The sequence below is a fragment of the Myotis davidii genome, unplaced genomic scaffold (genome assembly GCF_000327345.1).
Source record: "Myotis davidii unplaced genomic scaffold, ASM32734v1 scaffold268, whole genome shotgun sequence".
Taxonomy (NCBI): Eukaryota; Metazoa; Chordata; class Mammalia; order Chiroptera; family Vespertilionidae; genus Myotis; species Myotis davidii.
Window position 1 is genome coordinate 5,962,390 of NW_006383015.1, and position 19,221 is coordinate 5,981,610.

At 36.9% G+C, this 19,221-nt stretch overlaps 1 protein-coding gene across 1 annotated transcript in view; it reads left to right on the top strand.

The window, feature by feature from the left end:
* Positions 1 to 19,221, top strand: part of ACADL (acyl-CoA dehydrogenase, long chain) — a 37,439-nt gene that overhangs the window by 14,984 nt on the left and 3,234 nt on the right. The window contains exons 5-10 of the mRNA XM_006778940.2: positions 912 to 978; positions 2,303 to 2,467; positions 3,152 to 3,253; positions 4,572 to 4,685; positions 12,472 to 12,599; positions 14,820 to 14,906. Of these exons, the coding sequence (XP_006779003.1) occupies positions 912 to 978; positions 2,303 to 2,467; positions 3,152 to 3,253; positions 4,572 to 4,685; positions 12,472 to 12,599; positions 14,820 to 14,906 (663 nt within the window). The remainder of the gene's footprint in view (positions 1 to 911; positions 979 to 2,302; positions 2,468 to 3,151; positions 3,254 to 4,571; positions 4,686 to 12,471; positions 12,600 to 14,819; positions 14,907 to 19,221) is intronic.

Consider the following 19,221-nt stretch of genomic DNA (forward strand, 5'->3'; position numbering starts at 1 on the left):
AACTGCAACACCCGTTTTCCGTATAATGTAACACTTGCAGATTCCAGGGATTAGGACCTGCCCTCTTTGAGGTCATTCGTCATTATAGGATATTTGGAACTGGAAGCTACCTAAACATTCAACAAGAAGAGATTGTTTTTTAAAAAAACATTGTAAATCCATAGGATGAAATTCTATGCTGCTAATAAAATGTATCTTACAGAAAAATATTAGGTATTATCAAGAGATCAAAGTTATATATATGGTTCCATTTTTATAAAAATGCATAGATGTGTGTATCTGTTTCCCTGGAGAAATACTGAAAGAATATATTTTTTTAAATGTTCATTCCAGGAAGCAAAATTATTTATTAAATCAATTTCTCCTTTGTCTAGAATATTGCCTGTATTTTTCATGTATTCATCATGACTATTTGTTTATATTATTAAAAATATAAATTATTTTATATTTAGAAAAATAGTCTACTTTGAGAGGAGGCTTGTTAGGAGAAGTGGCATTTGAAACAATCTTTTAAATAGCTAAGCTTTTGATGAATAGAGGCAGGGGAAGGAAGCAAGGTGAATATAGGCAAGAACAGTATGGCAAATGATCTCAGGGATATGGTGGGCCTTGAAAAGTCACCTGAGGCCAATTTAGGGATCTAGAATGCTTATTGGGCCTTGTTGTGCTCTATAATATATGGCTAGTTTATGTATTTTTAAATCACATATTTATTTGTATAAATGATTAAGCATATATCAGATATGATTTTAATGCATTTGTGTGAGCATTTTTCATACTAAAGAATAATTTTTATAATTGTGTAACCAGTTTGAATTATCATGTTATATTCATACTTACCTAACAACATTGGCATAATTCAATTTTTGTTAGCTAATGAAATTTTATCATGTTTTTCCCCCCAATTCCAGTGATTTGCAAGGAGTAAGAACACATGCTAAAAAGGATGGAAGTGACTGGATTCTTAATGGCAGCAAGGTGTGTATAGAGGGGCCTTCATAGCCCTTCTCTCCAGAGTGATGCCATGGGTGACAGTGTCTCAAAGACTATTGATTATTGATTATATCTAGGGAGGCTCACACAGGAACTGAGATTATTTGAGTTCACACAGGAATTGAGTTGTGTTTTGGAAACAGAATTTTGCAACATTTATATTATATAAGATCTGTTCCATTTCCGTGTTTCATTTTGCACACCTTCTCACTCATATAGAAAATACTGTTTCTGATTCCAAACAACCCTCATCAAACCAGAAAAGGGGACGGTAAGTCTCACATTGTTCAAATATGGGACTAACTATAGCAATGAATTTGATGTTGATGAGAAACTGGGGAAAACTCTTTCCTGTATTATCAGGAAGAGTTTCAAAAGATCTTAGGAGAAAAGATACCGTTGATCGAATTTGAGAGCTCTTCAATCCTTCTGAGAGCCCATCAACCCACGATAAAATTGAAAAGCTTCTCCAAGTAAGCTTACACATAGGCTCCAGAGTAAATATATCCCTTAGAATCTAATGTCACTGATCATGGGATTTGTTTGCCTAAAACTATCTAGTATAAACTCTGTAATATTTGTTGTTGACTGAGTGTTAAGAAAAGATGTTCATTTCCTATAAGGCCTGCATAGGCTTCTTCCTTTGAAGCATTGGGCTATTTTCCTTCTACTATTTAATAACCTTATGTATAAATAATTAATGCTTCAGATAGAATATCCTATATGATAAAAGCCTAATATGCTAAGTGTCCAGTAGTCTGGTCAGCCGTTCAACTAATCAAAGTGAAATATGCTAATCATATGCTAAGGCTGCTCAACCACTCGCTATGACTTGCACTGACCACCGGGGGCAGACAGTTGACCAGCCAACCAGTCACTTTGACGTGTACTGACCACAAGAGAGCAGATGCTTCAACCGGTACGTTAGCTGCTGCTGGGGTCCAGTCGATCGGGACTGAGCAAGACAGGGTTGGACACGCCCTAGAGCCCCCCCCAAAGTCCCTCCCAGGCCCCGATCTTGCACCAGTGAGGTCCCTCGGCCTGGCCTGCACCCTCTCGCAATCCAGGATTCCCTCAGGGGATGTCAGAGAGCTGGTTTCCGCGATCTCACAGGCCAGGCCAAGGGACCTCACTGATGCACAATTTCATGCACCAGGCCTCTAGTAGAGTTATAAAGTATGGATGGAATATAGAGTTATAACACATGCCTTGTCTGGTTTAGTCTTCGTGAATATGCTTTCCCCTCCTCGTGACTTGCACATGGACGTGGAATAGTGTGGAGCATCACAGTGTCCTTGGGGTTTTCCAGGTGTTCATTACCAATGGGTGGCTAAGTGACGTCGTGATAGTAGTGGCAGTCACAAATCGTGAAGCTCGCTCCCCTGCCCATGGCATTAGCCTTTTTCTGGTGGAAGATGGAATGAAAGGATTTATCAAGGGACGAAAGCTACATAAAATGGGAATGAAAGCCCAGGTAAGTCATACTATGAATCATATTTAGGTAATAATTGAGATTACTCAATTTGTATTAGTATTTATAAATTATTGAATTTACTCAATTATGCCTTATATAGAGAACTGCATAAAGCACAATCATACCTTCCAATGCTGAATTCCTAAAATACGCTTTTCAGAAAAGATATTGGAGATTTTTTTCCACCGTTCATGCAGCTTTACCTCCTCCTAGTGGTCGGCAATAAAAGTGAATCAGGATATTTTAAATATCTGCTTTAGAAATGGCAAAATTAACTAAATTATAATAAGCCTCCTATTTGTGAAATTGATTAAAGAAAAGGAAGAACTAAAAACAGAAAAAATTCCTATTCTTTGCTAATTACTTGGTAATTTTTTGATGCTGAAATGAAAAACATTTTATTTAATGTGCATTAGGAACCCTTAGTCCTCAGTACCCACAGATCTGACAGTATTGGAGCCAGAATGATGGTGTATTGCACTGGAAAGGCCAGAAGTTTTGGAATTAGTTGCACCTGGGTTTGCATCCCTGGTTTACCACTGACTAGTTGTATTTATTAACTATGCCAACTTGGCTCCCAGTTGGTTTGTTGTTTTTGTTTGTTTGTTTTAATGGAAATAATCTCATCAGGTTATTGTGAGATTTAAATGAAATAATTTTGTACTTAGTTGTATGATCTCTTAGGACACTGCAGAATTATTCTTTGAAGACGTACGGTTGCCAGCTAGCGCCCTGCTTGGAGAAGAGAATAAAGGCTTCTATTACCTCATGCAAGAGCTTCCACAGGTGAGAAGTGTTAAATAGAATAGAATAATATAGAACTATATAAATCCATGTATACAAAAGTTGTGATATAGCCGATCATTCGACTGTAACTTAAAGTAAAAAGAAAATATGAATTTTATAGGCTACATAAGTAAATAACTGAACTTGGGGATATTCATTCAGAGCTTATAAGTGAATAGGGAAAATAGATATTTCAGTTCTTTGATTCCTTCTTGGAATGATTTTAGCTTCTGAACCACAAGTCAAGAATTTGTATCTCTCCATTGAATGAATATAGAGTCTGGGCACAGTAGAAAACAGGAATAGTGAATTAATGACAGATCAGTAGGCAAACATTTAAACTGAAGCAGAGAGAGGAATAAAATGGAAGAATAGCGTAGGATAAAAGATTTTTTTTTTAAAAAGGCATTTTATCTCAACCAAGGTGATTCCCTCTCCAAGGGGCCTAATAGTCCCCTCCTCAGGATAGGGGCAACGTGGAATAAATTGGCATGCCTCAGGTTTTCAGAAAAGAAGGCGATGCATAATTTCCATTGCCTTTCTTTGGCTGTCTACATGTATACTTCAATCCCAAGTTCCTTCTGGGTAGATTATGCCCTCTTCTCACTCACATGCGGAAGGGGGAAAAAAAAGAATTTATATCCCTTTGCAAAGAAATACCAGCCAAAACATTGGTAGTTTTTTGTTGTTGATTTTTAATAATACCTGGGAATCTAAAGGGGAAATGTTAAGTTCAGATGAAATAGTTTTAGCCACACAGGCTCCGCCCTCACACCTGTGTTTTTGGAGTGTGGTTGCTGAGTGATCATTGAGCCTTACATAAGAGGCTGCACCTGCCTAGTAACTGCCACAGCATGGGCTAAACATGAAATTGAGACCAGGGCTAGGAACACTGGCACAGAAGTGGAATATGAAAATCACCAGCAAGATGGAATTTAACTGACTGTGGACGCTTTTACACTAATAGGCAGAATTTAACCTATGTACTTTAAAATGTTATTTTCCACGGGTATTGCAGGATATGTGCTGTTCAGAGATCAATAGATGAAAATCAACAACTTCACAATTTCTTTTCTCATAGATACATAGAAAGAAGAGGGAGTTTAATACATTACATATATATCTATATATAGTAAAGAAAATCAATCATAAAAATAAAGGGTTTGCTTTAGGGATCTATTACAGATATGTCAAAATATTCTTATAAAAAAGTTAAGAACTAAGTTAATTGGAGTTTTATAAAGATTACTTATGAGATTTATTATCATTGAAATCATGTGAAAAATCACTCGTTTAAGACCTAATTTCTGGGTTATAGGAAAGGCTTTTGATTGCCGAGATAGCAGTTTCAGCCAGTGAATTCATGTTTGAAGAAACCAGGGACTACGTTAAACAAAGAAAAGCTTTTGGGAAAACAGTTGCACATATACAGGTAAGCTTGTTGCCATGGTTTAGTATTAGATAATATCAATTTACCCTTCTGAAATGGGTCTAGGGCTCAACATAAATATGGAGTTAATTTTCATCCAGGTGGTATTAAAGTCCATGGAAGTGGATGAGATCATTGAGGGAGAGAGACTGTAAGACAGGAAGAGATCTTAGGACAGAAACCTGAGAAAAATATTACAGAACTTAAAGGTGAAATAGGAAGGGAAGAGCCTTCAAAGGCAACTGAAAATGAACACCTACAAAGGAGACAGCTCATAAGGCAAGCATCACAGAAGCTGAGAAAAAGAACTTCAAGTAGGAGGAAGTAGGCCCAAGGCTACTTGGAGGGAAAATATGAGTAAGGTCAAAGAGTGCCCCCTGGACATGATATGGAGGTTATTTTGTAAGAGCCATTAATGGACTCATGTGGAGGTGATGCCAGAGGAGTAAATGGAAATGAGGAAGTAAAGATACTGATGGCAGGCAACTCTTTCCTGAGTTTGGCTGTGAATATTAATTGGAGAGAAAGGGTGGGGAAGGAGTAGGGGAAGGGTGCATTGGGGTCAGGTGAGATATTTGGAGATTATTTGTTGTTATTATTATTAGGATGAAAATGCTGGAGCATGTTTTAAGAACTAGAAACATGATTTAGTAAAGAGGGATAGATTGTAGGTATGGACCAGATAATTAACTGCACAGGATCTGTGAGGAAGTATAAGGATATGGGTGCCAAAGCACATGGAAAGATAGGCCTTCCCATCCCAGCAGGAGAGTTGCTTCCTCCATTGTAACAGGAAGAAAAGAGGAAGGGGTGGGCATGGGTGCAGCTCTACTGGTAGAAAATTACAGAAGCTCTCTTCTGAAGACTCGCATTTCCTTACGTAACAATAGGGGGAAAAGATGTGAATAAATGGGGGATGCCAGTGTTGGAGGAGAGTACGGAAAGTTTGAAATACCCTCTTCAGAGTGAAAAATAGAACTAGCTAGAGAAATATGGTGAGCCTGTTAGCAGTGTTGAGGACCCATTTCAGTTACTGATCATGAATTTATAGGGGTACCTTCTGATTTTTTGTGTATCAGCCTTTCTAGAAGGTTTTAGCAGCCTAGGTTCAAGCACAGAGAAAGTGGATGATGGTGTTTAATTAAGTGTGGGTTTTGCAGGTATTTTAAGATATTTTCAAAAGAATGCAGTATATGGTGGCCATAATCACTAAATATTCCAATCAAATTTTAGACCTTCGAGTGTCACCTTAAATCAGTGGTTCTCAACCTTCCTAATGCTGCAACCCTTTAATACAGTTCCTCATGTTGTGGTGACCCCCAATTTCATTTTTACAAATTGAACATAATTAAAGCATAGTTATTAATCACAAAAACAATATGTAAATATATATGTGTTTTCCAATGGTCTTAGGCAACCCCTGTGAAAGGGTTGTTCGACCCCCAAAGGGGTCACGACCCACAAGTTGAGAACCGCTGCCTTATATGAAGGAACAGTGTATTAACAGTGCAGTCATCCAATTGTTGAAATATTTTATCAGCAAAAAGAAAACACCTGGATTTGGAAATCTACTTGAAAAGTTTTAAGTAGAACTGTAACCGAATGCAGGTATGGCTTCCTGCTGCAATGAAAGCCAAACTCCTAAGACAGGTGCTGGTAAGAAGGAAAGCAGTTTATTCAAGTGCCAGCCACCTGAGAAGATGGGGACTCTCATCCCAAAGGCCATCTTAACATCTCAGTGCAGGCTAGGGTTCTTAGCAGGAGGGATAGGGAAAGCAGAACAAATAAATGAGGGGCAGGAGGGTTGAAAGTTCTCTATGTATAAGTTAGCACAGTCCATTCTGATGATTATTTTCAAAGCAGGCAAGTGAAGGTCCAGCTTTTATGGTTGAACCAGAACATCTGGTTGCTGGAGTCAGCCTCCTTCCCTGAAGATAGTTTCTGTAATGTGCTCAAAAGGTTGTTAGTGATTTATGGCAGGCATGACAAACTGGGCCTTTGTGTTAAGGCATACCTATTCTTCCCTGATTTGGGGAGGTGCATTGTTCATTATATGTTATTTAATTAAGAAGGTTATTTTGTTGGTTAGCATAAGATTTCATATATATCCCCCATAACAGAATGACTTGGCTGAAAGGCCTTGTGAAGGCAAAAGGAGAGATGAAACACAGTGGTAGCTTTTTAGAAGCAACATTATAGAAAGTAAATTCAGTTAAATTTACTGAATTCAGTTAAATCTTAGCATAGCTCCTCGAATATCTGTGGTTTAGGCAAGTTGTATTATCTCTCTTAGAGCATTTTCTTATTTGTAAGTTGTGAGTAATACCACCCCATAGATTACTGTGAGCACTAGGTGAGGTAACATACATGAAGTGCTCAGAATATTGTATGGCAAAGTAAGCTCTCGTTAAATTAGCTGCCCCCCACCTCCTTATTTAATATCTTCCTCTATTTTGTTCCAATAGAGGGAATCTCTTTTATCAATTGGACAAACTCTATGTCATTTTGGGACCTATTTGCTACCTATATGTTCATCAACTTAACGTTTTCCCATTCTAAAAATATGTCTTTCCATCCTAACTTCCTTATTGAGATAACAGCTCTAAATACAGTTGTTCTGAATTTGTAAACATGAGGCACACACCTGGTCAAGAAAACATTTTTTAAAACAGTATGATTTGACCTCCCTAGATATTATACTTTATATTCCCTTTCATTTATGTATCACTGATTTATTGATATTAATGATTCTCGATGACTGCCCTCTTCCCCAGGCATTTAGAAGAGTCAGGGAGGATAGTACAGAGACTTGAGATGTGAGCCCTGGAGTCTAGTGTTGTTAAACATTCTGTAACTCAGAGATCACCAACTAATTTCTCACTCTAATGCCAGTAGTCTCCCCCTGAAAAATACTGACATCCATTGTTTCTCTGAGAAAATATGTATTGATTGCCTTCAAAAGGTTGTGTGCTCAGATGTAATTCATAGGTATGACTCTGGAAGTACACACTCAAGAGACTTCTAGCAATATGAAGGGAGTAATACCACTGGGAATCACTCTGTGACTTTCCCAACTTTACCCAAAGTAGAATTAGTGTCATTTGCTTCTGAAATCCAGCCACCACCACTTTCACATAAAAAAAAAATGCTTATTAAAAACATTCATCCCTGACCGGTTTGGCTCAGTGGATAGAACATCGGCCTATGGACTGAAAGGTCCCATGTTTGATTCCGGTCAAGGGCATGTACCTTGGTTGTGGGCACATCCCCAGTAGGGGGTGTGCAGGAGGCAGCTCATCGATGTTTCTCTCTCATAGATGTTTCTAACTCTCTGTCCCTCTCCCTCCCTCTCTGTAAAAAATCAATAAAATATATCTTAAAAAAAAACACACATTTAAACCCTAGCCAGTTTTGCTCAGTGGATAGAGCATCAGCCTACAGACTGAAGGGTCCCAGGGGTTTTATTCTGGTCAAGGGCATGTGCCTCGGTTGTGGGCTTAATCCCCGGCCCTGGTCATGGCTCATGTGGGGGGCAACCAATCAGTGTGTCTCTCACACATTGATGTTTCTCTCTCTCTGTCTCTCCCCCTCCACTCTCTCTAAAAATCAATGAAAAAAATATCCTCAGGTGAGGATTAACAGAAAAAATAAAACAAAAATAAAAATGAACTAAATAGATACATTTTCCATCCCCTTAGAAATACACAATTCCTATATTTATGGAATTCATATTAAATCACAACGAAGATGACTATAATATTATCCAGATTGTATAACTAAGAATGTTAAATGTGTTTTGACATTTCCTGGATTTTAAACATACAGGAAATATTTGTTAATATATATGTAATATATATGTAAAATACCAAAAAAAAAAGAATAGTTTTAATCCTTTTCAAAGCAGGTGCCATTTTTTGATTGCCTTCTTTCAAAGGTAGTTTCAAAAGTAGCATTCTGCTTCCACCACTATATTATTGACAAGTAGTATTTTCCAAGTAAATGAATGTTTTGAGAATTCTGATATATTTCTTCTAATTTTTCTGTTTTATCTAAATAAATATATTTGAATAATATTTTCATATTGAACATAGGAATTTAATCTATTCAGAGAAGATGAATGACCAATACATGCCTATACAGCCTATTCTAGTGCTGGGTACACTATGGTTCTGGTTATTAAATTGAAATAGAAGACCTTTAAATGCCATATTATACTTAGCCAAATGCCATTTTATGAGCACATAACAATTCTGTTTTCTTTCTCTTTTTTATCCTTGAATTTTGAACATGTTGATCCTCTCTATTTGGATGCATTTCACAAAAATTTGTTTTCTTTTTAAGATGGAGACCTACCATATTTAGTCTTATCTGGGTAGTTCAGTTGGTTGGAGCATCATTATGATACACCAGGGTTGAGGATTTGATCCCTGGTCAGGCACATCCAATGAATATGTAAATAAATGAAACAACAAATTGGTCTCTCTCTCTCTCTCTCTCTCTCCCTCTCTCTCTCTCTCTCTCTCAAATCAATCAATAAAGTAACCATAAGATGGAGAGCTATCATACTTAAGTAGCTATAGGATTTCCATTTCATTTCATTCATACTTTCCATATTTGATGTTGTCTTATGACTTTTCATGGAATAGACAATAAAACAGTAAAATTCTGATATTCAATAATTATAATGACTGTCATTTGTCATTATTTTGCATTGGGCCTGTGTACCAGACACTGCTAAATGGATTGTCTCATTTTTTTTTTCACAGCAACTCTGCATAATAACTATTGTATTTATCCTTATTTTACAGATAAGGAGATTAAGGCATAGAGAGGTTAACTTGCCCAAGATTACACAGATATTCTAACTCCGGAGCCTACACTCTTAATTCAGGCACTAGTCTTACTACCCGGAAATTTAAGGTAGATAGACTTTATTCTTTTTCCTTCCCTTCCTACATGTTCACCCATGTTCAATGAAGTGAAAATTCAGTGTTCTTTCTTAACACAAGCTTTAGTTATTTCCTAGGTGGTATGTGCTCTTGAGTCTAAGGACACAAAGTATTAGAAAAAGAAATAGAAGAAAACAACACTTCTTTCTCACATTCCTCCAAAAACCGAATATCCAGTTCTTAAGATCTTGAGTGTAGGATTAATTAACTACAATATTAGATAGCAAACCTAAGATGTTATATTTTATATTTCAGGCATAACATATGAGAGTTCAACTAATGGTGTTGTTTAAATGGAATACTGGGGCTAGATAACTTTCCAAGGTGTCTTCCATTTCCACAATTCTATGATTCTAAGAATTTTTTTATTTTATTTATTTATTTATTTTTTTACTCAGAAGTCTGAAAGAGACTCTATTTGGTCTACTTAATAACTTAAGGAAATTTTTTTAATGCTAGCTGCAATATTATCTATTAGAAACTGTTAATGAATGTTAAACAATACTGCTATGAGCATGTTGAAAATTCACAAAAAGTACCTTGCTAATAATGTGTGGTACAATTAGTAACTGCTATTCATTAGAGAATAATTTCTAAGGGTATGACACAGTGTCTGAAGAGCAAAGAGCAAATAGTAACACCCAACTCAATGCCAAGAACATGTAAATATTTAATCTCTGTATCTCCGGAGAGTAAATGATGTACCATTGGAGGCATTTATTCCTTCAGACCTCTGGACCTCGCTGAATGCGCTGACACAGACTTCTAAATGAGCCCATACTGGTCTGAAATTTAACTTCAGCCTCTGGAAGCTCCCAGCATTCCCACTGGAACAGCTCTCATATGAGAGCATTGGTCTTAGAGTTCTTGATTCTCTCCTATAAATAGTGCATAAATTCTCAAACGCGCCACCCACTGGGGTGGATGGGGCAAAAGTGTCTTGAGACTCATCCGGTTCCCCCTTATTTTCCAAATGGAGTGTCACTGAACTGAGATGGAAGCAGGCTTAGAACTGAGTTTCAGGGATTTCTGTGGAACATAGTCTCATCTGTTTCCAGAGCATAGAAGAGTATTTCCCCACCTTTTTTCATTCCTTGTTTCCTCTTTAGATTTCCTATGAGTACACGCGGATATGTGGGGTGGGAGTGGAAAACTTTGTGCTGATGAAAGGGTAAGGAGTTGGCCTAATGAAGCAACTAGAAAGAGAAAGAGAAAAAATAATGGAAAGAATGAGACGGTTTAGATGTTCCGAATTAGAGTCCAAGGTACAGAGGTGGGGAAAGTGTGTCATCAGCCTTCCGACTGCTTGGTTTTGGAAACGTTAGATGCCGGTCACGTTGTCTGTTTCTAGAACAGGATGGTGTGAAGCCAAGAGGAAGGCAGTCAGTTGGATTTTTCCTCAGCACAGCCGTTATGTTGGGACACTTACAAGGAATCTGTTCATCAGAGTACCTACTCTCTCTGACACACCCTGGTCTTACCTGGTCCTGGGTCTGATTAGACTCCTTTTCTACCCTTTTCTGGAAATGGAAAGTACCCAAACTTCCCCCACCACAGCTCTACTGAAAGGTTTAGTTTTATGGTTTGAGAATTGCTGTAACCAGTAGTAAAGGCAGCATCCTCTGGGAATCTGGTCCCCAAAACCTTCCTCTGAGAACTCAGTCATGACTTTGGACTTGCCAGTGTGCGGTACATTTAATTTCTAGTTTAAGTTTCACTGAGTCACTGTGTCACTGACTTCCATGCCTTTAATTCGCCACAGTGTACATCTCACTCACATATTCCACAGCAGAATGATCAGAACTCTATTTCTATCTGAATTTCCACAAGGAAGGTGGAGCCAGCTGACCATAGCTGGACCTGGAACCCCAAGAGGTCAATTAATGCAGCGCCTTTTTTGGAGTAGAAAGCCAGTATTTCAAATCTAAGTCAGTTCCTGAAGGAGGTTCAAGGGTTGGTGCATAAAGAGCCCAGATATAAACTTAAAGTTCAAGGTGTGGGAGCCAAGAGTCAGGAATACAAGAAAAGGTGATTGAAGTGAGAGCAGTTGAGATGATTGAGGATGGTCTAGATGAGATGATTTTCAAGGGCACTGTTGGTTGTCTGTGGCTAACAGGAGAAGGTATAGAGGTACATTAGTGCTAACAATTCCTGACCATCTAATTCAAGTTAGAGACTCTTCTAGACAAGCTATTGAGAGAGAGAAAAGAAGAAGGGTGGGGAGAATTCAGAAGAGGTTGAGGGTACTGGACTCTGATCCCTTGAGATTTCAGTTCTTTTCTTTTATTGCATTTTACAAATCTAGAGTAAATACTTTGCAATATTAAATAATAGCTTGTATGTTGTCACTCCAGCTTGTTACTTTATTTTTTTCCAAGGTAAGCAAGCAAAATAGAGGAATGTGATTACTTAATTTCACTAATAGAGAAAATGTCTTCATGGGTTTAGATTCCAGAGGAAAACACATTTTTTCAGCAGCTGTACCTACAGGACTATACCACAAGATGGTGCTCACCCATCAGTCATGCTGTTTTCAAGAAGCTTCCCTACCTGGTCTAAAACTTTTTCATCTAAAACATCAGATAGTTATGTATTTATTTTTGCATCTTTTCTTTCCTTACAAGTTTCCTTAGCATTGAAATACAGCAGCATTTAAATTTAAGCTCTTTTGGTAACATATGCTTGTTTTTTGTTGAAAGAAGGAAAAACACACAACCCAGTAATTCCACTTTTGTTTTGCTCTAACCATCTTCTATTATATTATGTTTGATGTGCTAGGTAACTCAAAACATGCTTTTCTACCATGCTCATTTTTATTTTTCATTTCCTTTCAACTCAAGACGGTGCAGCATAAACTAGCAGAATTAAAAACACACATTTGTGTAACCAGAGCTTTTGTGGACAGCTGTATCCAGCTGCATGAAGCAAAACGTCTGGACTCTGCCTCGGCTTCCATGGCGAAATACTGGTATGCTGGCTACAGTAATTAAAATGTGGTGTTTGTGTAGACTGTTATGGAATTCTCTTAAGTTTAAACTCAGCCTGGAGGGTCCTGAAGGAAGAAGGCTGAGTCAATATAAGCTAGCAATAAGAACCACCTTATAAAAAATGCTGATAGGTTCCATCTCGCCTACTTATAATATGCTAAAAATTACTCGAGTTGGTATTTAACTTTTAGCATGCCATCGAAAATAAGCACTAAGAGACTGAAGTAGGATGACTGATTAGTTTATTTAAGTTTAATTTAAAATTATCTGAAGAGTGTCAGTATAGTGAGACCAAAAATTTACAGTAAAACTTGAAGTCCTGAAGAGTCACAATTCTTTCATTAAATAACTATCATTAATTTTTTTTTGAGACAACATTTTGATATCTGCGAAATGAGTAGCTTGGACAGGATTTTCCTATTTAGGGTGTTTTCAGATCAAAGAAAAATCTCTGAAGAATTGACTGTCCATTCAAAACTTGTACATGCTCTATTAAGTGAAAGGAAAGAATATCCTATTACGTTCAGAAAGACTTTCATTTGTGTTAAAGATGATTAGCAATGGTATTAAAGGTGAGTTGATTGAAAAGAGATTCCTACAAGGCTTTTGTGTACTTTATGATGCAAGAACATAGTTTAAATCAGAGTCTGGACATGGGTTTGGTCTCTGTTTTAAAAGCAAACATTCTCACATCTCATTAGCCCAAAATAACCTAGAAAAAATTCCTGTCATTATTCATTAACTTGTGTTCAGTTCAGTCAGAAGTAGAATGGGAAAATATACAGAATAGTGCTTTCTGTAATGATTCCAAAATAATAAAATTGCCAGGTTGAAATTGAGGTGGAATTACTAGGAACTTGCACTTTGGGAAGGGGAGACATTTACAGCAAGTTTCTTGATTAGTTTAAAAAGTGTAAAAATAGCTTTAGGTATTTTCGGAAAAAGAGATATTTGGATAGTTATGGACTTCACTGTCCTTGAAAACACCGGGTTTACAGACACATAAACATATGGCATTTCATCTTGTAGCAGAGTAAGCAACTAGTTATAGTCTGGTAAATAGTTCACTGAAGTACTTACCAAATACAAAAATGTATAGAATTCCAAATATTATTACCCTTGAGTCTTGTCTATTAATCATTATACCATTATTGTATTTCTTGGGAACATCCGCACCTGTCCTATTGGAGTTAAAAATTATTTTTAATAGGAAAATGTGTCCATGCTTACCTTTGCTTTGTTTCACACTACTGAAAAATATTTTGAAAGTAATTTTGAACTAACTGATCTTTTATGTTAAGATGAATAAAAACCCCTTAATGATAGTTGAAATTATTGTGATAAGATCAGAAAAGAATATTTCTCAAGTATTTCATATTGTCTCAAGGACAATAATTCCTACGTAATCTTTAATAAGTTTCCTATATGATAACATGCACTTTAACAGTAGTGAACCCTCCTTAGGCTTTCATTTTTACTTTCAGTTTATTTCTGAAAACCCTAAAAAAAATTTTCCCACAATTATTTGAATGCAGACTAGTAGCGTTAAGGTAGGAAGTGACATTTTGGGGGTAGGGGGTTATGACATAATTCAAAGACAAAAGGAAATAGGTAATTGTATAATTATACTGTTAACTTAGATTAGGGGTCCTCAAACTTTTTAAACAGGGGGCCAGTTCACTGTCCCTCAGACCGTTGGAGGGCCGGACTATAGTTTTTTTTTTTTAAATTCCTGTGCACACTGCACATATCTTATTTTGAAGTAAAAAAAACAAAACAGGAACAAATACAATATTTTTATTTGCATGTGGCTCACGGGCCGTAGTTTGAGGACCCCTGACTTAGATCATATAGAGAATCTAAATAAAGTGGACCAACTTCAAGTTTTTACTATATCCCTCTCAGGCATAAAGTGGCCAAAACCTAATCGTCTATGCTTTCCACATTTTGTTTATAGCCTTAATAAAAACTCAGCCAAAAATATAATTGATGAAGGTATTCATTATGTGAAAATTCTCCTGAGATTTATTTCATGTGTAATTTATACACAATTACAATTATATCTCTGGTGGACTATATGCCTACTTTTAATTGTTTGATAAATGTATGCATTTGATAAATAACTTGTTTCCTGATTGTGAAGCACCTCATGCAAATCCATTTCAGATATTCCATTTCTGTTTTTTATTTTGTTCATCTAGGGCATCTGAGTTACAGAACAGTGTGGCTTATGACTGCGTGCAGCTCCATGGCGGTTGGGGATACATGTGGGAGTACCCAATTGCAAAGTGAGTATGACTGTTCTATTACACTCCTCTGCCGATGTGAAGAAAAAGAGAAATTACTGAACTTTGTACATTGAAGGCAGGAAGGTGCAAAGTCTTCATTTTTCAACTGACTACAGAGTGTATTCAAGCAGATGGAACAGCTTTGTGTTATTGGCTCACCCCGAGGATTTTGTCATTTTTAAAGGAAGTGAAGAGAGCAGTATCCTAAAGCATAACGCTTGGCTTCATTTGAATTGTTATACAGGACTAATATCACTTTTGAAATTGTTATGTAATGTTATATTTCATAGATTAACCATAATTATTCAGGTTATTTTACTGTTTTTTACTCTGATAAACAATGCAACAACAAACACCTTATTACATGTATCTTAGATACATGTGTTTTCTATTGTAACAAGACAGAGTCCCAAAAGTAGTATTGCAAGTTCAAAAGCATGCATATTTTAAATGTTTATAATTTCCAGATTATTTCCTCCAGTTAGTAGCAACTCATACTTAAATGAACAAAGACCGATGACTTTCCTCCTAAGCTATGAATATTACTGTCTTTTAAACTTTGTGCTAATCTAATGGGTAAAAAAAATAAGTTGTCATTCTTCCTTTAATTTGCATTGACTATTAATTTTATTTTACCATTGTAAGAACACTTAAGATGAGATCTACCCTCTTCACAAATTTTTTTTATTGATTTTGAGAGAGAGAGAGGAAGGGGGAGAGATAGAAACATTAATAAGAGAGAAACATCATGGACCTGAAACCCCAGCATGTGCCCTGACCAGGAATCAAACCGGTGACCTCTTGGTTCCTGGGTTGACACTCAACCATTGAGCCGCATCAGCAAGGCACTTCACCAATTTTTAAGTGTACTAGAGTGTATTGTAAACTATAGGTAAAATGTTGCAGTATGGACCTCTAGAGCTTATTCATCTTGCTTAATTGAAATTTTAAGCCCATTATTAGTAACTCTCCATCTTCCCCTCCCCTTAGTCCCTGGCAACCAAGATTCCTTAATAAGTCTGTGGATTTTAGATAACTCATATAGTGGAATCAGTGTGGTATTTGTCGTTCTGTGACTGGCTTATTTCACTAAGCAGAATGTCTTCAAGGTCCTTCCAAATTATCACATGCTGCTGAGTCTCCTGTTTTTAAGGTTGAATAGTATTCTACTATATGTATACACTACATTTTCTTTATCAATTTATCTGTCCATGAACAATCAGGCTGTTTCCACATCTTGGCTGTAAATAATACTGCAGTGGACACGTGAGTGCTAGTATTGCCTGCAGGTCCTGATTTCAATTCTTTTGAATGAATTCCTACAAGTGGGATTTCTGGATCATATGGTAGTTTTATTTAATGTGTTGAGGAAACTTTATGCTGTTTTTCATAGCAGCTGTACCATTTTGCATTTCCCTACTACCGTAGGCTAAGTTCCAGTTTCTCTACATCCTTGTCAATATTTGAGGTGATTTCTAATTGTGATTTTGATTTGCATTCCCCTGATGTTTAGTGACATTAGCATTTTTTCATATATATACCTGTTGGTCAATTATATGTCTTCTATGGAAATGTCACCTTTTTTTAAATTAGAAAAAGAGGAAAGACCCTACAGAAAAATCAGCCTGCGTATGAAAGAATTTAAGTTTTCATATCTTAAATATTTGATTTTCCTCTAAAAAAACTAAAAGTATTTTTTTCCAAATAGAAATTTTATTTCCTTCAAACTAAAGTAATTTAAATACACCCTTTGATGGCATTACATATGAATATCCTTGCTATAAGTTCAAAGCAATACCAATTTATCAATAAGGCAGCATCCTTTTCTATATTTCTTCCTCCATTTCATAATTTATTCTTTCCTTCCTTCCATAAATTTTTGCCTCAATAAACTCCCCCTGGCAATTCTCCTCACCACTCTAGAAAATATATTCTCCTCTTATTTAGCAATATTTTCAGCTTATAAAATTTTCCCGAGGAAGTTTCTGCTGTCTCGAGAGAAGTCAAATTTAGTTTTGAATCAGAAGATGAGAAAGCTATGGACTTCTAAAAACCTTTTCTAATTTTAATCTAAATACAGATATGTAAAGGGGAAATTATCAAACTAGTATTCAAACTGACTTTCAAATGCATCATTTTGGCAAGCATAATTGAAAACATTTGATATACTTTTAGTCCTTAACGAGGAAAATAAACATTTTATTAAAGTTACATTAAGAACAGAAGCTTCGGCATAGATATAATTTACTAATTTTCTGTAGCCACTGGGCAGCTTGTAAAGCTTTAATCACAGGAGGTATATAATTTATAACCTTTTATAAAATCTCAGCAATAAGTAGGGCTTTTTCCTTTCTTGGGACTGAGCATGAAGTAGCTAAACAATTTTTTTTTAATCAATCCTTGGGTTTGGATTTTGGTAGATCCTTTTAGAACTACTTCAAACAAGTCTTAATCAAACACAGATTTATTTATTTATTTATTTTTACTTTTCATTGTCATGAAATCAAAAGTAAACACTGAATTATGCTTGCCCAAATTAAATCATTACTGAAATTTTTCCTGTACATTTTCATGTTTTACTCACAATATCAGTCCATTTCCAATATTTACTAAGCTAGGAAAGTAGAATAATAATAGGTGTGTGTATTTTTCTACTCAATTGTGCAGCAGCTGTCACTGCTGGGCAAGGAGACACGTGGTGGCTCAGTGTTTGTCTGGTTTAGTTCGGGTTCTGAGGAAGGCCAATTAGGTGAAGAGGAGTCAACTATGTACATGGCCCAAAAAGCTATTCCTTCAGAGCAGTAGCAAGCAAACACTGTAGCTGGATGGCTTCATATTTGAAATCCCTGGAAATGTTCAACTAGACTGCTATTTTTCTTCCCAAGACATAGGGAATTTTTTAATATAAAATAGCAAGAGAGAACATAATAGATATCAAAAACTTAATGAGAAACCGTAGGCGGTATATGGATGTGTACAGACTGTGATTTAATAGGGAAAAAATCATTCTATTTGTGTTTATGTCCTCAGATTAAGCTATATTTTGTGTGTGTGTGTGTGTGTGTGTGTGGCTGAATCTTGGTTTCACAGATAAAAGAGGTGCTTTTTTGTTTTGTTTCATTTCATTGGTTTGTTTTTAAATAACTGCTCTTTAGCATGAATTACTTCAGTCTTACCCAATAGGCCTGGGGCCTCTGAGAAGTGAGGCTTACTCTCTGCCATTTCAAGATTCCCTGCCATGCTAGGAAGAGTAGCCTGGGATACAGAGCTTCATCATTTATGTGGTTAAACATTTATTCTGCTGTCTTTCCCTGTTAATTCTAGTTGATGACTGAATTTAATTAGTAACCTATAAAAAGGTCTACTGATCTCTTGTCATTACCAATTCCATTGGAACTTCTGTAACGTGAAGAAAAAAAAAAAGCCCAACCCAGACCAAAAATGTCTGAAAGCATTGAGGTTGCTGAAGTAAATTGAAATGCTAGGCAGGCCCTCTAAATGCAAGGGCTTGATTTTGCAGGCAACAATGGAATGTGTTCAAAAGAAAAAATATATATATTTGAAAACACTGATGTCTCCAGATTTCAAGTTTCTTTAGAAAGTTGGTATGGAGACACTAAAATTCCTTTTTAGTACAATAAATCAACTCAGTCAGTATTTACTGAGAGCTTACTCTTTGCAGGGCCCTATGATAAGCATGAAGAAGGGTAAACACAGAATTGATCATGTTCCTAGAGAGCTAGCACATTTCAAATTTCAATTTTTTAAAAAAGGTTTTATGCTTAAAAAAGAAATGCCATTGAATTTCTCTACTAGGAAAGTCCAAAGCTCAATAACTAGTCCTATTTGCCTGAGTCAATGGAACTATCTACACTAATAAAGAGAAACATGGTAATTGGCGTACAACCGCTACCCTTTTCATTGGCTAATCAGAGGGATATGCAAATTAACTGTCAGCCAACAAAGATGGCGGTTAATTTGCATATGTAGGCACAACGCAGGGAGGTGAAAGAGAAAGCAGGAAGAAGTCCCCTGCCACTGACAGTGATCGGAAACCCAGGGGGGAGCGAAGAGCCCCCAGGGCCGCCTTTGCCCTGCCCCCCAGCCATGATAGGAGAATCAGGCGCCTTTGCCGCCCTGGCCAGTGATAGCAGGAAGTAGGGGTGGAGCCAGCGATGGGAGCTGGGCAGGGTCGAAGCTGGCAGTCCCAGGAGCTAAGGGTCCCTTGTTTGGGCCTAAAGCGAAGCCCACGATCACAGGGCCGCTGCAGCTGCGGGTCCCCGCTGCCTGGGCCGGAAGCCACAGCCAGAGGCGT